Consider the following 23,079-nt stretch of genomic DNA (forward strand, 5'->3'; position numbering starts at 1 on the left):
TTCCAGAGGGAGGGCTTTGGCCGCCAGAGTATGTCAGAAAAACGTACCAAACAGTACGAAAACGCCGCTGAGCTGGATATCGTCAGGACGCGCAAGTCTAAGAGCATGGATCTGGGTAAATTCTAAAAACTACTTCACATACCTTGCACCTGTATTGAGTAAATGTGATCAAAGGCGGGACTTATAAAATTTTTATTCACAGGTAAAATTAATCTTTTTAGAATTTTCAGTTGCAGCAGGTCCAAACCAAGACACAGTTTGGCATCAATAACTGTGTTGGTGCTGTTTTTACAAGTTTTAGTTTAAATTAACCACAATTCAGTCTGAAGCAATCCTTGGAAATATGTTTACCACTTTACGCTGTAGCCATCAAGCTCTTTCTTCTGTTTCCAGTCTTCTGCAGAGCTGTAATAGCCAACTGCATGTTGAAGTGCTGGTCTGATACAAGTTAAAGAGCGGTTTCGCTATTTTGTCTAAACCTGAATGAGAAAGCAAACAATCCTTCCCCTTCTCCTACAGCATAAATCCAACAAACTGACTGCAGTGCTACTTTCTTTCATAGTCTCATTTTAATTGTTACAAAAACTGCAAATACAGTAAGCAGCACTTGAAGAAATACTTTCTGACAGAGGAGGCCCCCTCCAGTGATGAAAAATGACAGCATGACCAAAAATAAAGATTGAAACTGAATTTCCCTGAGTGCCTACTTCAGGCTGACTCCAAGAACCCAATTCGCCACATTGAGCCTTGTCAGAAGCATTGAAAATTGTGATTCCAGTCAAACTGGAAGACAGAAGAAGTAGATGATTTCCTGGATTTAGTATGTAGTAATGGTGGAAACTGATAGATGGATAGAACTTTATTTGTCATTGCAACAAGTACATTGAAATTGCAGGAACTGGAGCTGGACTGAAAAAAGAATAAGTAGGAGTAAGTTGGATGAAATTTGTGCCACTAAAAACCAAATTTAAATGATTGTATTGAATTTGAAAACCATGGTCCAAAATTGAATTTAATGTTTTGAGGTTGAAACTTGTTTTATTTGGAACTTAAACCTGCTTGAAAATTCAACAATGTTCATTTATTGAACTCAAAAATACAAAATTCAGTTTCAGTTTAACAATTCAATTTCAGTTCACAGTCTGCCAGGAAGAGCAATCGAGCACAGATTCACAGAAATCCTTACTGTGTCAGCTTCTAAAATTAGTTAAATTCCGTGGCAGTCAACATTTCTGCTGAGGTGAGGTTTGGGTAATTTCTTTTTAAGTAAATAAGCAGATCAAGTTTTCTGGAAGTTAACATCTTTGTCAATGAATGAGTGTGTTTTAGTAAAAGGCTAAAACACACACTGAATGCTGAAACATAGACTCAAGGATAAAACGTGGGTTAAACTGTTTGTGCTAATGTCCATTCCAACCCACAGTCAGCAGTTATTCTGCAGTGGTCTGTTCAAACTTGAGAGTCTATCAGTAAAATGAAGAGTGAGGTTACGTTAGCTCTGCTTGGTTAGGTTGGAGTTGGTAGATGAGCTCTGGTAGGACATAACCAGGATTCACTGATGTTACATGAAATGTCACATGTCTGGATAAATAAACAGGTTTGGATTTTCACATAAATTGAGATTCTTAAATCTCAGTCAAGATGCCACGCTGGCAAAGTAGACTGAAACACTTATAGGCAATCATTGTTGAATTCAGATATTTGCAATAACTAGTCATGCAAAACACAAATGTGCTGAAAGAAAAATAATGGTTGAGGACTGAACAGACTTTAGTCGATTTAGTGCAACTTGTCACCATGCTTCCACAAATTCACCCACTCAGTGTCCTTTCAGTCCTGTCAAGCCACCAGTTTTACTCTTTTGGCCTCCATCTCCCATGACCCTTTGTCCAGTGGAGCATGGGCAAAACAAAGAAGCAAGTGCACAACAATGTCCACAGTGACTGACTTGTGTCTTCTCTCTCACACGCGCACACACACTACTCAACTCTGCATCAAGGGAGAAAGGTGGTGTAAGTTTTGAATCTCTCCCACTGAGGCTGAAGCAGACGCTGCCTTCTTTCGGATCACTGGCTAATCACAACAGATAACAGCCAACTCTATTCAACATGGAGTCCAGAGACCTGCAGAAATCTCTGACTCCCCTGCAGACTTATGCAAGTCTGGGCCACTGCACTCGGCTCGGTGGGGTCCACTTTGCCTGTTGTAGCCTTACCCTTTTACCCCCTAAAAACTTTTCCATAGAGGAGACAACAAAAACTTTCTAGCTGTAAGTTCTGCATATGATGTGAGTCACCCCTCTTCAGTAAGTTGAGCATTAAAATTGTTTCCATTATTATTTTGTGGCTAATTGGATTTAACTGCAGACAGGAAGAGAGTGGAGTGAGCAGGATGAAGAGATAACTCCTCCATGGTGTTGTCATTACTGTAAAAGCACATTTTAGCACCGAGTCTAATCAGATTATTTAATTGTAGTAAGAGTAACATGAGTCAATACATAAAAACAAAACAAAACATTTTTTTTCCATCAACTTCTTAGGTGATCAGCCACTCTTTGCATTTCCTGTGCTGGGAAAGTTTTAAGGTCCATTTATTTATTTATTTATTTATTTATTTATTTATTTATTTATTTATTTATTTATTTATTTATTTATTTATTTATTTATTTTTCTTAGGTCTAATTTCAGTGTTTGTTTCTTAAGACAAACCAAAGTCACATTTCCTCAAATCATCTGAGAGATGATTTTAAAATCTTTGTTCTGTCCAAAACGTAGGGGCCTAGATTCTTACCACTGATTTACCTGGTTTTGATAAAAACACAGTTGTAGTTTAATATGCTGATAATTCACCTTTCTTCTGTATATCATGTCTTTCATTCATCCATTGGACCGTACCATACAGCAGTGATAACTGACAGTGTTCAGATGGTGAAGAGAAATAACCAACTTGTTCTTCTTATATAGAACTTCGGCAAGAAGAAAAGGATTTCAGTCAGTATGAGAAAGAAGAGCTATAAATACCGTGTCAGAAATAAAAGCTGGTTTGCTTCTAATGTCACACAGAGTTCAGTTCCCCCAAAGTTGCACACTGCTTTATATTAATGATTTTAATGAGTGTATTCAATCAAAGCTGCACAATAAAAACAGCCTGTGGGTGACAGGTTTAAATATAATGAGCCCAATAACACAGTTCCTGTGTTTATATTTGATCCTTGTTACACAACCAGATGTTTAAGTTTCTCTCCATCAGTTCAGTGAAGTAGCACATGTAAGCAAACCTCCCTCCTTTGCATTAACACATTAATAAAGTCACGCCGTGTGTTCAAAGCCTCCCTGACTAAATGGTTAACATGCTCAACAATGCTACCCCCTACAGACTCTCATTTTCTTCTGTCACTCGGTTTTTCCGTCCCTCCCTTTTAATCGTGTTCCAGGTGCTCCCAAATCGCATCAGCAGATGGATTTCATGACTTTGAAGCCCATCATTGTTGAAATATGCTAAACTGGTCAGACACCCCGCGGTTCAATCCCATTTAGATGGGAAAGGAGATTGAGTGAGAGAAGAAAAGGAAAGAAAGAGACGTGAGGTGTCGCGACTGGCAGTAATGCATTAGCACATTCTAGCCACTTTGCCTTGTAAGCCTCGTGATTGACAGGCCTGTGCATGGAGTCTAATATCTGTTACTAACATCACTATTCTCACACTTTTCATTATCAATCCTGCGCTTTCTGTTTCTTCTCTCTCTGCTTTGCACATGCTCAATAACATGGTACAAAAGGCACTAACCACTCTTGCTTGTTTTGCTCTTTAACAGTCGCAGATGAGATTAACGGCTGCAGGAGTACCAATGGAGGTAAGCATCCATGCCTCGACCCGCACGAAACACTGTAACCATTACTACAATGGGCCATTATGACTGTTCAGCCGGATCCATGGGTCGATAATAGAGATTGGAAAGGCAGTCTCACACTTTCTCCATAACCAGCTCATAACCAGCTATTATTGGCTCTGTGATCTTGGCACCTTTAGATGCATATGGAGGAGAGAGTTGTTAGAGGTAATTGCAGCATGATCAAAAGAGGGTTTTCATATTGCTGTGAGAGAGTTGCACGGTGATGAATAGAGACTTGGCAACTAATGTGGGAACCTGTGCCATTGTGCTCATTCTGCAGTGCAAATGATTGAAGAAAACATTCATTATTTTCGGGAGTTGTAGCGGCCTGATGGGAGCCAGGCGATGGAGTGGCATTTGCAACGGAGAGACATTTATTGCCAGTTGGCCTCTTCATCTCACTGCAATTGATCCATCAGAGTCAGGCTGTTTTAAGATCTGGTTGGACCACGTTAGAGTGCCTTCACTCCATCACATTAACACAGAATGAGCTGATAACGGGGTCACGTATGTGAATGAGAACTGAGAGTTCATTTTTTAGGTTGTGTTGTGCAGGTATTTACGCTTTTGTTCAAAGAAGAGGGGACAGTGGACACAGCAGGAAACCTGGAGAGGAAAGAGTGGGGAAATGATGTGGATTAGGAGCTGAAGGCTGGGCTGCTCACTTAAGGGTGATACTCTCTATGCAGATTGATTTGATTTAGTGCTCTAATCCCATTTTTTGTTTGGCCGTTCAAAGTAGATTTTTAAATGGGATCTGTCTGCGGACTGCAGTGCGAATGGCTCATGCTCCTGAAGTGACCTGCATGCTCAGTTTAGCATTAAGAACTCACGACAAACAGAACAGTGGTTGTGCAAATGAAAATGGCAGCAACCTGTAGTCTAATTTATGATCTCATGTTAAAACAGTGTGTGGCAGCAACTGGGAAATTGTTGAGCAGGTTATGTTTAAAGGGCCTTAAAGTGTAACCCCCGCCTTTGTTTATTTTTTATATTTTTGCTATGGTGTAGAACTTCTTCTTTGGTGTTTGTTTGTGGTTAACAAACCAACTTATCGGTGCATTAACAGTGCCACTATATAGACTGGAGTGAGGTACAAAAGATTAGGTGCAGTGCAGAGCTTTCCAGAATGCCATTAAAGTCGACCTGGCTGTTACAACAGTGGCGATTGCTCTAAGACTGCAAGGGAAGCTCAGCTTCCCCTGAAATGTCCCAAAAAAGTGGTGATATGTACTGCTGTGTGTACATTTCATTGACAAAATATGCGCTAGAATTCCTTCATCTTTTGTTCAGAATCAGCTCCTATCACAGGTAACTGGCTCCACCTCCTTCTCATTTATCCCTGCAGCGTCTCAGCGCTTTAACATGGTCAGACGCTGAGCGTCTTCTGACTTCAGCGGGGAAGCGTAGAGTGGGTTGTTCCATTGTGGAAACTGGACGGTCATTAGATAAAACGCTGGGCTACATCCCGCCCATCGGATGCTCAGCGTCTCTAGGAGTCAGTGAGGCAGTGGGCTGGCCTGGACGCTGAGCTTCTGCATTATGAGTGGATGATCTGTCTGAGGCCAAATCCCTTTTTGATTGACAGTGAAATGAGCCAGTCAGCATCTACTCAAAAACCATGAAGTTTTTGTGTGGATGACAGGCGTAAACATATGAAAATAAATGTGGTTTCCCAAATGCCAGGCTAAGTGTAGGCTTGACCTCAGTACTACATTTGAAAGTGGTTTGAATCTGATTTGGTCTGTTCACACTGTCAGAAAAAAAAGCAGATATGTGTCACATTTGAGCAAAAAATAAGAAAATAAAATCAGGTCTCTTTTAACTGCAGTGTGATCACAGCTGGAGAGACACGACTACACTCATAAAGGATTTAGCGTTGTATTAGGTAATATAGAAATATGTGCACATAGGTAGTCTTATTTTCCACTGATCAGCTAAATGAAGTATTTTATACGTAGCCCTTTGTTGTCTTGGCTGGATCACAAATTGTCAACCTGATATTTCCAATTTAACAGACTGTCTTGTTGGTCGTCAGAGCTAATCTGACCTAGTTTTTCATTATCAAATATAGGTGCATGGTTCAGCTCAGAACATCTCCTGAGCCTTCTTTACATTTAAATAAAGTTGATGAAGCTGTTGGCATCTCACTATTAACTGAGGTATCATCCTCTCTGGTGTAATGATGATTCTTTTCATTAGACATGGAGGACGTCTGTCCCACCACCGGCAGAGACAGAGGGGCCTGGCTGACCCAGGAACACCTCACTTCCACTGAAATACCTGGACGTGGCCTTCCTCCACCTCAGAGGCTATTTTTAAAATAATTACCCTTTTACCGCCCTGATTAAAGCCCTGGCTCTCTGAATAAATTATGTGTAATGGAGCCCCTGTCTGTACACAGATCTTTACATGCAAGGGCCTTGTGGTGAATAATAGCTGGAGAGCATAGTTTTAGCTGCTCTAATTATACTATGGGCTCCTGTCCCTGTAATAACCACCTCTGATTTATTCATGGAGTTTGCCATACCGCCCCTCTAACGTTTAATGGCAATGGATCTTCTCCAATTAACTGTCCTTGCCCTCACTCTGGCAAAGGAACACAGCACAGCAGCTATTTCCGTCTTTGACCATGACAAAATTCCAGATTGAACTTTTCCCCCTATTTGATTTGATTGTCTTTCTTTTTGGTGTGTTTCATTTTGATTTTCATTTCTCCTCCAGACGTGCAGGGAGTGACAAATCCATGTCTGTATGCAATGGGGGAATATGTATTTTCATCCCTCTGAATAAGAGGGAGATGAGGAGCAGAGCACTGGGGCTTCTGTTGTGTGATAGGAATCACATAATAGACTGGCATACAGAGAGCTGTCCGTCAAACTCTCCCAGGAGAGCCAGGCCTGCTTCTGTTCTGGAGGAAACAAAGGCAGGTTGGAGGCAGCCGGGGTCTATGGGCAAACTTTCTCTCTTTGCCTTTGTCTCTGTGCGTCTCTCAGTCATGCGTGTTGACTAGAAACAATGGCGAAAGGGGAATCGTGGTGCAGAATACCGAGCGGGAGGATTATTCCCTGTTTCCGAGTACAGCAGATGTCATTTATGTTCCCTTGAACTGTTGCATCCTGCACGTCTCTAACTTGCAATCCCATTGTGTCAAACATGCACCCTGGCTTCTGTGTGTCTGCTGTTGGCAGGCTTAACACAGGAGCTCCAAACATAACACAGATTTACACAGCATTTGTTCTGGGTTGAGCGTTATCCACAAAGTATGAAAAAATCACAGCCCCACTCAATTTTTCTGAGCTTATGATGCAGGTTTTTGTCTTCAGACTGTCCTCTCTTGTCCTTCCCGTGATGAGATTACTCCTGAACAAATGAATTACATGATTTTTACTTGCTTTCTCTTCAGTCTTGGAGGGCTCCTGTCTTTCTTGGCATTAAATTTGCCATCGTAATCAGAGATGGCCCGCCTCCTCCTCTGACTCTGAGGACTGAGGCAATAAAAATGAATCTTCTGTTCCAGAAAGCAGAGAGCTTTTGACCCAGAGACGTTTGTAGCTCACAGTAAAGTTTCATTTTACCGTTGGATGCAGCCTGCAGGCGCACATGTGAGCGCTTCCCTCTGAAAGTGAAGCAGTGTTATAGGATTGGTGTTCATCTGTTCTGAGAGGTTCAGGATTGGGTTTTTTGTTCTCTTGGGACTGGACACTTTTATTAACATTGACGAAAATACAGGAAAGTGGTGCATTGAAGACTTAACAGTACATTTACCATTCTGGAAATCCAACACCGCCGGCTAACAGCTGACCTTTTCACCTTTTTGACTTATTGACAGCGGATCTATTGGTGCAGGGATGATGAAGGAGCACTCAGATCTTGGTGAGGGTGAGCTACCAGCAAACACAGCAGAAAGAAACCTGCCCATACAAATCCTAAAACTCCCTGACTGTTTAACACAGAAATCAATCAGCTGCCCTGCGTTTGCCTCTATGTTTGTCTGAGATGTGTTTTGAACATTTCACATAGCTGGCTAATCACTAGCCAGTTGCAGCAGGTTTGCTTTGGTTAAAGGATCAAGAAGAGAAGTAAGGGGTTCAGCCAACAAAGGAAACAAGCTGTCACTGGTGAAAATATGATAAGAGTGGTTGTAAATGTGCATTTGTGCACTGTGCTGCCAGCTAACCTTGACACTTTCCTCATTAATTCCTGCTTTTGAAACCTGTTTACAGAGTGTCCACAGGGTCTTAAAAAGTATTAAAAGTTGATAAATCTGTTGCAGGAAAATAAAGGCCCTTAAAAACTATTAGAAAGTCTTAATCTTAATGTTATGGATTATTAAATTTTATTGGTATTGAAGCTTTGACTCCAAAAGTATCCATGAATATTTATTTTCCTCCTTGTGACTGTTACAAACTAACCTGACACCCCAGACAGACAGTTCCATATATCTGCCACGGAAATAGTTCATCTGGTTGGAAAATGTCAGGGTTTGAACCTTAAAAAATAACACACCTGGTGATTGGATGATCATTCTGCTCATCACACTCATCACAGACCAGCGTGAAGATCTAGAAAAAAAGATGCGGGATCTTAAATTATTTCTCTCTAGATAATAAGAGTTTCTCAAGCCTCCTAAGAAAATTTCTCAGACTTTGAGGACGGGGTATCTTGGATTCTTACGATTTAGAGAAAGCTTCCCTCAGCTTCCCCTGATCTATGTTTTGGAACAAATTTTCTTTGTTCAAATCACCTTTTTACTGGATACAACGCGACGAGATAAGGTATTGATCAATGCAGTTACGTGGCGCTGTTGCTTGAAACCTGGCAACAAGCAAAGTTGCAATTTTTGTAAGGCGTGGGCTATATGTAGCGCTAGCAGCCTAACATATCTGTAGGCTAATGTGACAACAAACTTAGTTTGTATGCGCAAGCACATCTCCTGGCAAATGATGAAATAAATTCTTATTTTCTTTTCTGCAAGTTGGACTTAAATAACTGCTGTTACTTGTTGTGAGAATGGGAATGTCAATTAACCTGCTTTTATTTTTATTTATTCTTTTAAGCTTTATACCTTCTCAGTAGGGATGGGTACCAAATTAGGTACTTTTGTAGGTACCGACCGAATTCTGTCAAAAGTACCAGGTACAAATTCACGTAAAAACAAAAGGTACCATGTTAAGGTACCTAAATGCATCCTTGTGATTGTGAGGACGAGGAAGAGTAGGCAATTTTCGATGCTGGACATGAACACAGCATAGCAAGGTTATATATTGAAGAATAAATATGTTAAATTGAAAAACTTTTAGATTTTAAGATTTTATTATGAAACAAATTGATGTTTTTTACCACATTAAAACACAAAAAAGTACCGTAAATTGGTGCCGTCGAGTACCGGTACCAATTGCTAGGTACCGTATCATGTCAATTGTGAAAGGTACCCATCCCTACTTTTCAGCTTACAATTCATGATAAAATGCAAACTACAACTGTCAATGATTGGCTGCTGACAACAGCTTAAAGTTGTGATGACGTCTTAAGACTTTTTGAAAGGTTTTTTTTTAAAAGTCTTAAAAAGGTATTGAATTTAACCTCAGGATTTCAGCATATACCCTGTGTTTACTCTTTACTCACACCGTTCTTTCTCCTCCTCCTCCTTCATCACTCTTAAAGTGAAACAAATGCACTTCAGCGAGGTTTCTCTGTGAACTGGTCACAAATTGTTTTCCCTCTGTGATGGGGGTTTATTTTCTTTGCCTAATCCGTGTTGGCTGAGCAGTGAGCATGTAAAGATCCACTGTGATCACCCAGCAGTGGCAGCTCATGCCTCATTTAGGCCACTTTAAACATGTCGAGGATTCTGTTGATGGTAGCTGACACAGAAGTGTGTGTGTATACGTCCAGTGTTTATGTTATTGTGCCGTTTGGGAGTCTCTGCGTGGGGCACAAACACACATCCAGAGTTTGACTGTGTGTGTTCTGTTCAGCTGGGGGAAAAAGCAGACCTTTGCCTTTGTTAACCAACAAGCAGAGCCGTAGAGACGTTTATTTACACCACGTGAAATCGCAGAGGAAGAAGAATCACGCTCTCTCAACATGTGGAGGGTCTATGTGGTCTGCAGGGAGTCGTAAAGACACAATGCTGCTCTGTCCTGACTCCATCGACATGTGCCTCACCCAGGGAGAGTCAGCAAGGCTGCTTAAGTAATTCAATCAACAGTTTATCCTCCGTTACTGATAGTTTCCTCCACAGAAGTTTACATTCTAACAAGGCTTTACTCGCACATATTCAGAAATCCATCTTGTTACGTCCGACAGCGCCTTGCTGCACGCTGAATGGAGGCAGAATAAAGGGGACAGAAAATCAACCAGGCTGCTTGTTTACCAACTGGCGGGTAAGGTAAGAGCTCCGGGGAACTGACGGACGCTCCCTGACAAAATGAAATACCAATACCTAAGTCACGCTTCACTTACATACCCTAAACAAACCCCTGGCAAGCATTGGGAAAATAATTACAGCTGTCCAGGGTCTGGCTCCACTGTTGAAAAAAAAACAAACAAAAAAAACACTTTGCCTACAACACAGCTGATCCAGCAGCTCATCTCTCCGTTTTATCCCTGTCATTTTAATGACACACTTTGTCCATCAAGCGAGGAGCTACTCTGTTTAGCTGATTTGTAAAACGGTTCATGTTGGAAAACCCTTCATTAGTATCATTTGTCCAATTTACATTTTCATTGTATCCCTTGATAAATAGTTGTTTTTGCAATAGAGTGGGTGTTACTTTCCTCTATCTATGTTTTGCTCTAACTGAAGTGTTGTAAAGTGAAGGACACGTAACCACACAGGAAATAGAGAGGTGTGCCATTCTACAGGTGGCCCAGTTTGACTAATGCATAGGTAGTTTTCAAACATGAGACTGATGATGGAGTGTTTTCAGTGCTCTTCGTGGTGATTCCTTCATTTTGTCTGCTGTCTTACATCCACACGTGCAACAGCTTTAGAGCTTCAGCAGGTTCATGATAGTGGCATTTTGTGCTGAAGTGGGCTGGAAACACAAGAGATGTTGGACATTTTTGGAGTTAGTTATGTTCAACATCTCTTGTTTTCAACTCTATCAGATAAAAATAAAAAAAATAACTGGCAGAAGGAGCAAAACAGTAACAAGTTTAGAGCTTAGTCTACCAACATTTTTGTGTAATTATTACACTCCTGTACAGCAATATAATCCACATTATGGTCTGGGTGAATACTGAATTCTGATTGGCTGTAGGGTGTCCATTAAAAAGTGTTAAAGGACACCTCTGAAAAAGTTCTGGTCAAATAGTCTGATTGCTCAAAATTACTGTGCTGGCTCAAGCTAGTTGGTAACCATGACAACACAAAATCAAATGTGCATTATCATACGTTGTCTCACAGTTTATTTAATGATCAACGTGAATAGTGGATATTTCTTGCAATAAAAACAATTTAGGAAACTATGCGTGGACTATTTTCTTTGAAACAAAATTTTTCATCATCCTCTGGACCATTGGCGCCAGTTGGTGCTCTAAATTTACATGACTGCCACTTCAGTAAAGCTGCTAAAATGGGTGTTTAACCCCTCGATGCCTGTTGTTGCAAATTTGCGACATACCTAATCAGATCTTGATGCAAATGAAATGACCTTTGTATCTCATTACCTGTTGATTCATTTTCTACACAAACCAAAGATTGTATATTGGTCAGTGGATCAACCTCTCATGTCTCTCTCTCTATATATAATATATCTTAGTTATAACTATTGTGTGCACTGTACCCCATCTTTCACTATCCATTTAATTTAACATCTATTAGAATGTAAAACACATAAAACAATCTATTTTTATAATTGTTAAGTAACTCAGTCAGTTAGGGGTTAAGCACATTGTGTAATTCAACAGCATTGTAAGTGCACAGACTAGCACGCAGACAAAACAGCAGCAACCGGCAAAAATACACACATCCTCACTGTCAAGTTCTCCGGGGAACTTCATGCACGACACCAACAAGCTTTTTTGGCTTCTTCATGTGCTATTTAATCAATGCAACAGGCTTTAGTTAACAGAGAGAATATAATTCAGGCTACAAGAAATCTGAAAATTGGCTCCCCGGAAATACATAGCTGGACAATGCGCTGTACTTTGAGCCATCAAGAACGGAGCTGTCTGTTGTTCTGAAAGTTGATGCCGTGAATCAAGACATGCCAATCTGCCAGTTTTCAGCATCTGAAATGGTTGACATGATCAATCAGTTCTGCTCTTATTGCTCAACATGGAGCTTTAAGGAATCAGATCATAGGACAAAGTTTACAGCGACACAAGGATGCCTTGCGTCGGATGGTCCACGCCTCTGCGTCTTCCATTTATTTCTGATAATGGACACCTCATGGGGGGTTATACCTTACTTCTCTTTAATAGAGACCCATTTATTTGCATTTTGTTACAGCCACATTATTTTACTGTACTAAAACCAGGACAAAGGTTGATCCATATTTTTCAAAAGGAAACCGTCTCTGTGTAGATAAAATACTCTGTCCTCATTTTGCTCACATCACCGACCAGAAAACTGCATCATTCGTTTCTCTCGTCACTTTCTGGGTCTACACCTTATCTTGCTTGCCAGGTATGGTACGTCATCCTCATGAGCAACTAGCAAAATGAGAACAATGATAAGTTTCAGATAGCCTCTGAGGAAGGACTTTCAGCCCAGCGTAGTTGACCTTCTGACTTCAGTGACACCGTTTCTTCTTTTCACAGGTTCTGAAGAACAAAGCATAGGACCTGCCCTGGGCCTGAAAAAGTCCAGCTCCCTCGAAAGCCTCCAGACAGCTGTGACTGAGGTGACACAAAATGGTGAAATCAACGTTCACAGGCCGCGCTCGAGGATTGTCAGAGGCCGGGGCTGCAATGAGAGCTTCAGAGCTGCGATCGACAAATCGTACGAGAAACCTGGCGTCACGACAGGTGAAGAGGAAATCAGCATGGACACATGTGAGTGCTTCACAGCTTTTAATGACTTTACACAGTGAAGAAAGTCACTTACAGTGTCTTTGTGTGATGCTTTGTATTAGTGAACATGGGTAGATTATTATAAAAACACAGTCAGTGTAATGTAGGCCAAGTTGAAGATTCCCCAGAGCCTTTTCAGATTGGCAGAATTCTCCCCCAATAACTAGGTTAGGGATCCCCACTTGCACATCTGCAATAAGTGTCTAGGTTACACACTCATTAATATTCACATGATTCATGTTGAATGGGATTGTTTGAGACTGTGGAAACATGCTTTCCCTGGAGCTTACATCTCCTTAAAGTGCATTGCCGTGTTTTTCAACCAAATGCATGCAAGGAAATAGTTGCTCTGTTTACCCACATGTGTCAGGCCTTTATTGTATCTATTCTGCCATGAACATGTTAGGGTATCTGCATTTAGTATCAAAATAAATGAAACAGCACTCTGTTGATCTGCCTGTGCCAGTTTGTTCTGGCACTGAATAATGTCCAACTTTGCCAGGTTTAGCCTCATTTGTTAGCTGCGTGCCTGCCTGGTATTTAAACTGCAATTCCTATACTTTATTTTACACTAAGAAGGAAAACTGTGAAAAAGAAGAAGCCCATCTCTGTTTGAGTGAAAATATCCATTCCCTCTTGGTGTTTGGTGACAAAAAGACATGTGTCAGCTACAGAGAGACATCCGTCTTCCGCTTTCCGACAGGTAATAACCCTGAAACACCACGAGAGTAATCACGAGATATAAATTTCCATTCTCCATTAAAGAGCTGGAAGACATCTGAAAAAGAAGGAATTATTTGCCTGAAACGCTTTGTTCTCATAAGCTCTGTTGGAAAGCCACTAAATACAGTCTTATCTCTGCAAAGAAAAATGGGGAAAGCAAGCGATTTCCCCCGCCGCGGTATATTGCATTCTCCCCCATGATATTCAAATAACTCTGTTTTTCAATTTAGATAAAAGCAGCCAGTCTGTGCTCGTCACTGAGGTTAATAGTCAAAGTTGACAGATAAGCCGCTGCCTTCCTCTGCTCCCAGACTTTTATTTACATAAAATAAGAATGTGGCATCGCCCAAAGAAAATGTGTCCCCACAAGATATCCTGCTGGGCAAAATGGACTTCCTCTTGTGCTGCTCTGCGTTGCATCTTTTGGTGAAAAATAAAAATAAAGTAAATAAATAATAAGAATAAAAAGAAGGAAATCTGCTGTTGCAAAGAAATAGTTCCCTCTTTCATGTGTTGGAATAAGACTGGCAATTTAACTTGTCTGTCATAACCTTCAGTGACAGGCCAGAAAAACGCCCTGATTATTAAAGCAGGAAAGTTTAATGGCAGAGTTTCACTGAAGTGACAAAATGTTTGCTATGGTTCTCTCTGTGCAAATTGTCTTTCAGCTTCTGACACTTTTATCAATGCTCCTGCTATCATTTGAGACTGTCAGCCAGGTCCTTTTCTTTTCGGTTCCATTAAATTGCTTTAAATGTCCTCACCTCATGATGTCTGGAGACACAACCTTTTTTTTTTCTTTTTTTTTTAAGAAAAAGCCTCATTTGTCTGTTTTGCTTTAGGTGAAAGACTTGTATATGAATTGAAGTTGACATCAATCATGTTGAACTATGAAATGGCTTGTCCTCCTTTGTTTGGCATTCATTCTAACCAATTACGGCATATAAGAAGTGATAGTAGCTGATTGGTCCCTGAGCGAACCCGGTGCAGACGTGCCCATATTTCTTTTTTCTAATGGCCTCTATGTAAGTCTATGAGAAAATGAGCAAGCTTCCTGCTTGATTTATAACCATAGTTAACGTTTTCTTATAAGTCTGTGATCCTGGTTTTGAGTTTTAAGAAGGGTTATCACTTAACACGTTATTTAGATTAATTAATTACACTGCAAATCAATGCGCTAGTCTCTTAATTAACTCAATTAACTAATTAGCTGCCAGCCGTTTTCAGAGCTTCTTGAACGATCTTTCAAGACCCAAATTATATTGTTCTCTCTAACGACTACCTAAGGAGAGTGGACTCTCTTCTTTTATGTTTCGCTTCCTGTTTTTGATCCAAAAAATAGACAAAACATACTTTATTCTGATCATGTTCATGTCAACCACTCCATCTTCTGATCCTCTCCATGATCTCCGTCATCTTTTCTCACGATGGCGCCGCTCTTTCCCTCTGAACTACCGCGACACATGCTCAGTTGGAGCGGAGCTGTTTGAATTTTTCTGACTTGCAGCGTTTTGCTGTGCCTCCGTCATCTCATATCTTCTCATCATATACATGCTCCTCCAGATCCCCCCTCCCCCTGCTCAAAAAATATCATTTACTTCTATAGATGCAGTAAACTTTTGCACAACATCAATGGCAACAAACACTGACATTTTAATATTGGCCAGTTGAAAAACAAAAAGGAGGATTTACAAATCTGCTCTTCTTTGTGTATTCATTTGATTAGTCATGCTCTACAATTTTGTAATGTCCTAGAATTCAAATTCTTTATTTGGGGACCTTACGCAGATATTGGATTAAATAAGATTAATTAGATTATTTCAAATCAATTTAGATTAATTTTTTAATCACCTGACAGCACTAGTTTTGAGTGATCTTCAAAACAGCCTGATGCTCACGTCGGTAGTTATATCTTTGTTTAGAGTAAAAATGGGAAGAGCAGGTGTTTTTGCAGCATGGTTCACATTATACAAACACCTAGTGGTGGTTATGATCAAACACAGAAACAAAAAAATAAAATGCCAAAATGTCAAACAGGTGGAGCCTTTGTAAGGATACTCATATTTTGATTGCATGCACATGACGTGTAACACACATATGCACATGACCGCTGCCCCCAGGGACTCTGGATAACAATGCTTTGCATGTTATCTGCAGCTTGGTATCATTAGCCACATTAGCATTCCTGCTAATCCTAGTCATTTAAATAGATAGAAAGCTCCCAGCTGCTTTTCACCATGTTCTTTGGTAGTTGATTAGCAAGTCACAGATGGAGTGATAAAACTGATCCCCATCCAGAACCTGGTCCCAAATCCAGGCAGGTAGAGCCCTGGAAGGGAGGGGCCGCGTGCAGCAATGACTTGCATAATTGAGCCAGTTTAAGCCGCTGGATCGTTCTTTATTCCTGCCATGCAGCGCCTCGTGTTGAGATTCCTTTTCAGTAATTTCCTCTGAGATGGCAGCTGAAAGAGGAAGCAGATAGCTCCAGAGATCAGAGGAGAAAACAAACCCCCTCTGTTCCTTGAAATGTGAATCTAGCTGCTCCACCCTCAGTAGTCTGTCTCATCGGATATGCCAAAGATCCATCATGGTCTCCCTCTTTCTTTCCTCATGATAAGCACCTTTCTCTTCTCCATCAAAGGCAGAACTTAGACGACGACACGCACAACTGTAATAAGTTATAATCTGAAGGACATCTCCCTCACACCTCAGAGCTGCAGATACAGCGTGCACAGGAGCTACGCCGTTTCTGAAGTGCACTGCATTCGCAATTAAAATCCCAGGGTGCCTTTTTTCAAGATTATTTAAATGTATAATTACTGACAGATTAATTACATTTTGCACATCAGCTCTGATTAGATGTGATGGAAACTTTGAGTTTAATCAACCTTGCATCACCTAAGGAGTTCGATTTCAATTTTATGTCTGGGTTGAAATTAGTTCAGGCTTAAATTAAGAGCCAGATTCATAGGACTATCATTACAGCTCCCACTTTTTGCTCACATCATCATCACTTTTGATGAAATGCAACGGAAACGGGGAAAAAAAGAGGGTTCTCTTGTGAGCTGTGTGAAATATACACATTTGAAATAACTTCAGGCCTTCTGCTAAGTGAAATACGTTCAGCTGAATACTATTCTCAAAGGGAGTACAATACAAATATATTCTGCTCTAATGAGGCAGATGAATTCAGTGTGTTTTGTTCAAAGCTGCCATACCTTGTGGGACACAGTTTTTCCTTTAATGGTTTATCTGATGCTGCCAGAAGAAAGAAGTAATGCTTTGTAACTGATAAAAAAAAAAAGTGCTGCTGATTTGAATCACAGATTGTGCAATCCACGGGGAGTCGAGTAGAAGTTAAAGTTTGCGTCTGCCTTTATTGACTCACATTGTATTTCCTTTCTCTCCCAGTGTTTGTGCGCTGTCCTCTTTTCCTCTCAGTATCTTTATTTAACACCCTCTCCCTCCTCCTTATCTCCTCTCTCCAGTGGACGAGGACACAGAGGGAAGTTCCAGATCAGGCCGTGAGTCGATGTCCACCAGCGGTGACCTCATTGTTGGCCCAGGGCTGAACGGCAACCTCTCCAAAGATGACAGACAGAGAGACCAGGAGCAGTCTGGGGGGAAGGAGAAGAAGAAGCCTGAAAGGGATAAAGACAGGGAGAAAGACAAGGACAAGAACAAAGCTAAGAAAGGCGTGCTGAAGGGCCTAGGCGACATGTTCAGGTAGGAATGAGACAAAAGCTCGGCTCTGAATCCTCAACAACAACCCTCTATTTTTGCCTCAAGCACAGATCTCTATCTGCTTTATTTAATTCCACTCAACACATTCACGGCTGGATCATACAGAATCTGAATGCACTCTCTGAATGCTGCTGCTGCTAATCAGGTACCCCTCTCCTTGAACCCTGTGAGGTGCAGGCAGTGGATGCAGAGGAGGGGGGCGGTTATCGACCTCAAGGGCCTCTGGCACTTTTGAGCCAGATTATTTTTAATAAGGGCAACATGTTTTATTCATAATCCCACATGTGAGCTCCCGCCATCCAAACAGGCTCCGCATTTGTTAAACAGCGGACAGTGTTGAGGTGTAAATTTGGGAGCTGAGGTTTTTGGTTCTCAGGATAAAAGACTTTCGGAGATGAACTCACGGCAGGTTGGAATCGTTGCCTGTGGCTGGTTTTTCACAGAGACGGCGTCATCATACAAATGCAAGATTTTACAGACAAATGACTTTGTAAGGCAGTACGAGGTGGCACTCTTCCAAAATGTTAAAAGAGACGTCTTCAACATTATTGTGCCACCTCAGGTAGGAAGAGATGAACTCAAAGCAGACAGAAACGAAATTACATGTCTTCTAAATTAGCTTCACTCCTGGGAAGTAAATCCTCAACCTTTGAGGACACAAGACACAAAAGTACAAACTCTCCTTCCTGACCAAAGTGACTTAGGTCTGTGCAGTGTGTACACTGACTATACACTAAGATACGTGCCTAGAGACTGTGGATGAAAATAAACATCCTGCGGGTGTTCATTCAGGGAGAGTCACATTAATTATTTCAATTCCGTGCACATTTGAATAAAGCATAAATTAACGGTGGAGGCGGTGCAGGCCTTTATCGTGCCGTAAGTTGTTTTCATGTGGATTAGTTTAATGGGATTAGTTAGCATATCGCAGCGCACGGCTCAGTAATGAACAATAAAACCGACAAGTGTGTTTTGAGGTCACGATTGAGGAATGCAGAAAACTCACTTATCTTCCATTATTTTTACTTTCTGTGGTTTATTTTCACTGTGCTGTCTTTCCACATCCTGTGGTGTTAATGTATTAAAGTCTTGCACTCAAACAGGCTGACAGTCTGTCTCACGCCAGGCATGAGCACATATGTGGAGACGCACATGTTCAAAGGAAGTACACACACACACGGAGAAGTGTGCAGGATTATTAAATGAAAGAGGAAATTTGAGCTGCAACTTTGACACTCTCTGACAGGCAATCAGCGCCGTTGGCAAACCTCTCTGAGTGGCTGTGTGCTCGGCTCGATAGGTGGCTGCTGGGTGATTTTAGCGGTGCACGTGGGCCCTCGCTATGCCCTCCTCAGTCTCATCATCGTTCTTCATTATCTTTGAGTGCCACAGCCACTTAGGAGTTGGCACGCGGCAGGCCTCACTGACACCCCCCCTCCTCTGTTCCGTGCATTTAACGCCTGCCCGTGCCTCCTGAATGCAAAGAGGCCGCCCCTCATCCTGCGCATCGCCCTGACTCTCAAGCTTTGTCTTACCTCCTTTCTGCTACTCCTACTCTCTGTTGATCCCTCAAACTGTTTTATACTGAGACGCTGACAGCTCTCACACCCACTCATCAACACTGTCCTTCTTTATTCTCTCCTCAGTCGCTCAAAATCAACCCGGCAGGTTTATATCGTTAGCAATGGCAAGGAACCGAGGTGAGAATGAATGTGTCCCACTGGATACAAAAGCAAACTTTTTTTTTTTGTTCTTAAACGTCTGTTAAGAACAAGTGATGTGAGATGCCTCACGGACAAAAAGAAGAGGGTAGAGAGGAAGAAACAATCTGTTCTGTGCGATTCCAGCAAAAGTTTTGACAGAAATGTTTGAGCTGAGAAGTTTTCCGGTGTATGACAAAAAGTTCTGACAGTGACTCTCAGGCTTAAAAATCATGGATGGAATTTACATTACCGCGCTTCACATTCAAATGTCTCACCAATGCATCAAAACATCAAAATAATAATGATCTGTTGAGTCCCGTTGAATACTTGTCTCTGCATTCTCATTTGCATGAAATGGACACTTCCTCCTGCAATTCTCACACATGCACATCTCACGCTCACGTTCCCTCTCTGAGGAGATTTCAAGGAGTTTGCAGCGCACTGCAATTTGAGCTCATTTGCATGCAGGCCTTTGGACGGCCTGATGAACGTGTAGCGCATGTCTGCTTAATGGACAGCCTGATTGGGAGTGCATTAACATCAGAGCCAGGGGAAGAGAGGATGGCCTAACATGGGGAGAGAAGGAGAGGAACTGTGAGATAAATACTGTGGCGCAGGAATGACTGAATGTGTGCCAGTGTCTGATGGAAAGAAAATTGACTGCTTGAAGCCCAAAGCAAAGAAACCGTCTCTCTGGAGCCATACTGCATGTAGGAGCATGTAGGATAACTGGTATACACTACTGTACCACCCAGTAATGAAAAGCTATAATCTTATGAATGGATAGCGAAGTGCATGCATGCATAGGATGAAAAATAGCCTAGGGGCAGCCTGAGTTCACTGTTATTTCAAGCATGTCTGCTGCACGCATGTATCACTGTGTCTGTGTCCAGTGAGAGATATGCAGCACAGTGCAGGGCAGTGAATCATACCCCCTCCATTCTTTGTATGTGATCATTCATGCCATTTCTTCTGGATAACATGTTATCATTACTTTCTGATCCTATCAGGCTTGTTTAGAGGTTGGACGCTCTGCCCAGGGCTCTGTTAGCATGCTAGCAGACAATGACGGCTCCTCAACATGCCTAATGAGGTGTTGTTTATCTGCTCTGAAGCTGACTGACCTCCTTTATCCCGCCTGTAACTCTCTGTAATGCGAGTGGCTTTGCTAGACACATCCATCCTACTCATTTTTATATCTGTAATGTTTAAAGGGGCTGTGAGAAGTTTGAAAGTGGTCTTGAAAAAGTCTCTTTTTTCTAGATATATGTCTGATTATAATTCGCACTTAAAAATGAGATTATCAGCGCCATTGTAGGTTATTTCGAAATGCTACTTCCTAGCTTCTTCTTAGCTTGCAGATCGGGTCTAGCAAGACTGAGCTGATTTGCAGCATGTCCAAGCTTCTATGGCAACACCACGTCAGCTGATGAAATTTAATACTGAGAAGAGAGATATGTGTTTTTCTCTGCTTGAAAATGATTTCTGTGATTAATTTCGTAATGATGGTGGACAGAGGAGCCTAACTGTCAGACAGAAAAAGACAGAAGAGCAGATGAAAGCTAAACAGGAGAGTGATACAGCCTGAGCTAAAGGCTAACACAGGAGCTAATCTGTTTGTGATAATGTCAATTCCGACCTACAGTCAGCAGTTATTCTGCAGTGGTCTGTTCAACCTTTAGAGTCTATCAATAAAATGAAGAGTGAGGTTACATTAGCTCTGCTTGGAAGGTGAGCGCTAGCAAAACACAACCAGACTTTGCTAATGTTACACATTACAGGTAGATCTCACAGGTTCTGGCTGTCAGCGCTAGCCTACATATGGACGGCTACTTAACTACTGTATGAACTGACAGGTTGCTTGTTGTCATGTTAGCCTACAGATAAGCCATAGCACCAGGCAGCTATTAGCGCTACATATAGCCAGCTACTGACGTACGGTACAAACTTACAACATTTGCTTGTTGTCAATCTTCAAACAACAGTGCTACCTAACTGTACTGATAAATACCTTACCTCATCGCTTGTATCCGGTAAAATATTGTCTTGAATAAAGAAAATTTGTTCCAAAACAAACACACGCCAGATTAAAAGTCACATTTTATGACAGTTGAGTGAAACTGCAGCCAGAAGGTGGCGAGGGAGTCCAATTAAAAGAGATCCTCCTCATAGCATCTGTAAGTTCAGTATAATACAAGATAAAACTAAAACAATGAGTTCATCCAACTTTTTGTTTTGCAGTTGGTATTTTTCTTGTAAATATGCACAATTATTATATCAACTTAAAAAAAAAAGAAAAAAAAAGGGGCAAAGACTGGGTGCAACCAGCAGGTAATGGAAAAACAGGTTAAAGGTATAAACATGCTGCAGCACTTTTGGTGCAGGATGAGTGTGTAGGATTGTGGAACCTGAACAATTAATGTACACTGAGCAAGCACACATTGAAGTATGAGATCGAGATAAGTGCAGATTTTCTGCAGCCCCAGTTTAAGATGTTTGACTTGGCATTCACGTTTCTATTTTTAGATTATTTAGTCTTTGCATGTGAATGTGTTTTTGACAAGAGCAGTGAAGATGCATTTAGCCGGGATGCTGTGGTGGAGTGGAGGAGACAAGCAGGGGAAGTCTGTAAAAATGGAAAGCACAGTTGGGACAGGGAATAGCGGCCAGAGGGGTTGAGGGGGGTGGAGAGGGTCGGGGGATGGATTGGGTGAGGGTGGAAGGATGGAGGGAGTGTGTGCAGTGGAGTGAACTGGGGCACCAAGGGAGAGTAGTCGAGGAGGATGAAAGGAAAGGGAGAAAGGGAATGAGAGAAGGAGGGAGCTTTTCACAGCGGCAGTCACGGCATCATGCAGCCGTCTGCCTGCAGGGAGCGGAGAGGAGAGGGTCTCTGGCGATTTGTACATTTTTGTATGTGTGTGTGTGTGTGTGTGTGTGTGTGTGTGTGTGTGTTTCAAGGTGCATGTAAATCTGCATGTGTGTGCGTGTGTGATGCATGTTTGCCTCTGTGTCTACAGATGAAAAGACTGTGTTAATGGGCTCCAGCATCGCCCTCACCCTTGCTCCCTGCTGCTTCCTCACCCACACACACACATTTACCCTCACCCTACCCCCTACCCCCACCATCACCACCAATCTGATAAGTGGCAAGCCTCATGCCGAGCCATCAGAGGACACTGGAGCTCAGTGTGACATGTGTGCAACCCCCCCTGCCCACTCCGTCACCCCAGAGACCTCGCCTTCCTTCTCCCCCCTGCAGATGAAGCTCCACTCGAGGCTACAGCGGGAAGATGCTAAAAGAGAGGGGTGTGGAAAGGGAAGCAGTGAAAGCTGGAGAGGAGGGATGCTTTTTATCCTTCAATGTGTATTATTCTAAGGCAGTGTGGAAGCATACTGGGCGTGCTGGAGTGTGTGGGGGTTTGGCACGAGTGTGCATGCATGAGGATGCATACAATATGAATGCCAAGCCACAAAAGCACGCTTGCCTTATGCTGCACGAGAATAGGTAGTTAGCGTGCTCCTGCTCTGCTCCGTGTCTTCCTGCTATGTGATTCTTTCTGCTCGTGTGGGTGTGAACAGCTGATGGCGGGTAAGCAGGCTTGATCATTAATACACCAACATGACACATGCATTAGCTCTGCTTTTTATACACACACACATTGCTGAGAGCGTGCCTGATGGATCAACTTTCTCTGTATAAAGCAAACCAGTTATCCCTTCTATCTTTCCTTGTACACACACAAACACACACACACAAATTCTCACATATGTTTGTAGTATTATGTCGCAGTGGATTTGGAGACAGCAATTAGCTGCCTCCACATGTGGGCCCTGACATCTGCTGGATGTAATCTGAGAGAAAATGATAATTGTTCTACTTTTGCTCTGCTTCACTCGTCTGGGTGTCAGCGCTGAGGCAGTAAAGGCAAAGAGGATAACTGTCAGCTGGGAGGAAATGAAGAATCAGAGCCATGCGGAAAAATAAAACGCCAT

At 41.9% G+C, this 23,079-nt stretch overlaps 1 protein-coding gene across 2 annotated transcripts in view; it reads left to right on the plus strand.

The window, feature by feature from the left end:
• The window catches only part of LOC141807267 (partitioning defective 3 homolog), a 540,268-nt gene that overhangs the window by 383,115 nt on the left and 134,074 nt on the right, over positions 1-23,079 (plus strand). The window contains exons 17-20 of one of the 2 annotated variants that reach the window (XM_074693146.1): positions 1-115; positions 3,815-3,853; positions 12,665-12,898; positions 17,128-17,365. The exon at positions 1-115 is cut by the window's left edge and continues 34 nt beyond it. In XM_074693146.1, the coding sequence (XP_074549247.1) occupies positions 1-115; positions 3,815-3,853; positions 12,665-12,898; positions 17,128-17,365 (626 nt within the window). The remainder of the gene's footprint in view (positions 116-3,814; positions 3,854-12,664; positions 12,899-17,127; positions 17,366-23,079) is intronic. The other variant, XM_074693147.1, reaches the window with a different exon arrangement.

Source organism: Halichoeres trimaculatus, unplaced genomic scaffold (genome assembly GCF_033239565.1).
Source record: "Halichoeres trimaculatus isolate MK-OKI-2021-1 unplaced genomic scaffold, fHalTri1.1 fHalTri1_scaffold_18, whole genome shotgun sequence".
In the NCBI taxonomy this organism is placed as follows: domain Eukaryota; kingdom Metazoa; phylum Chordata; class Actinopteri; order Labriformes; family Labridae; genus Halichoeres; species Halichoeres trimaculatus.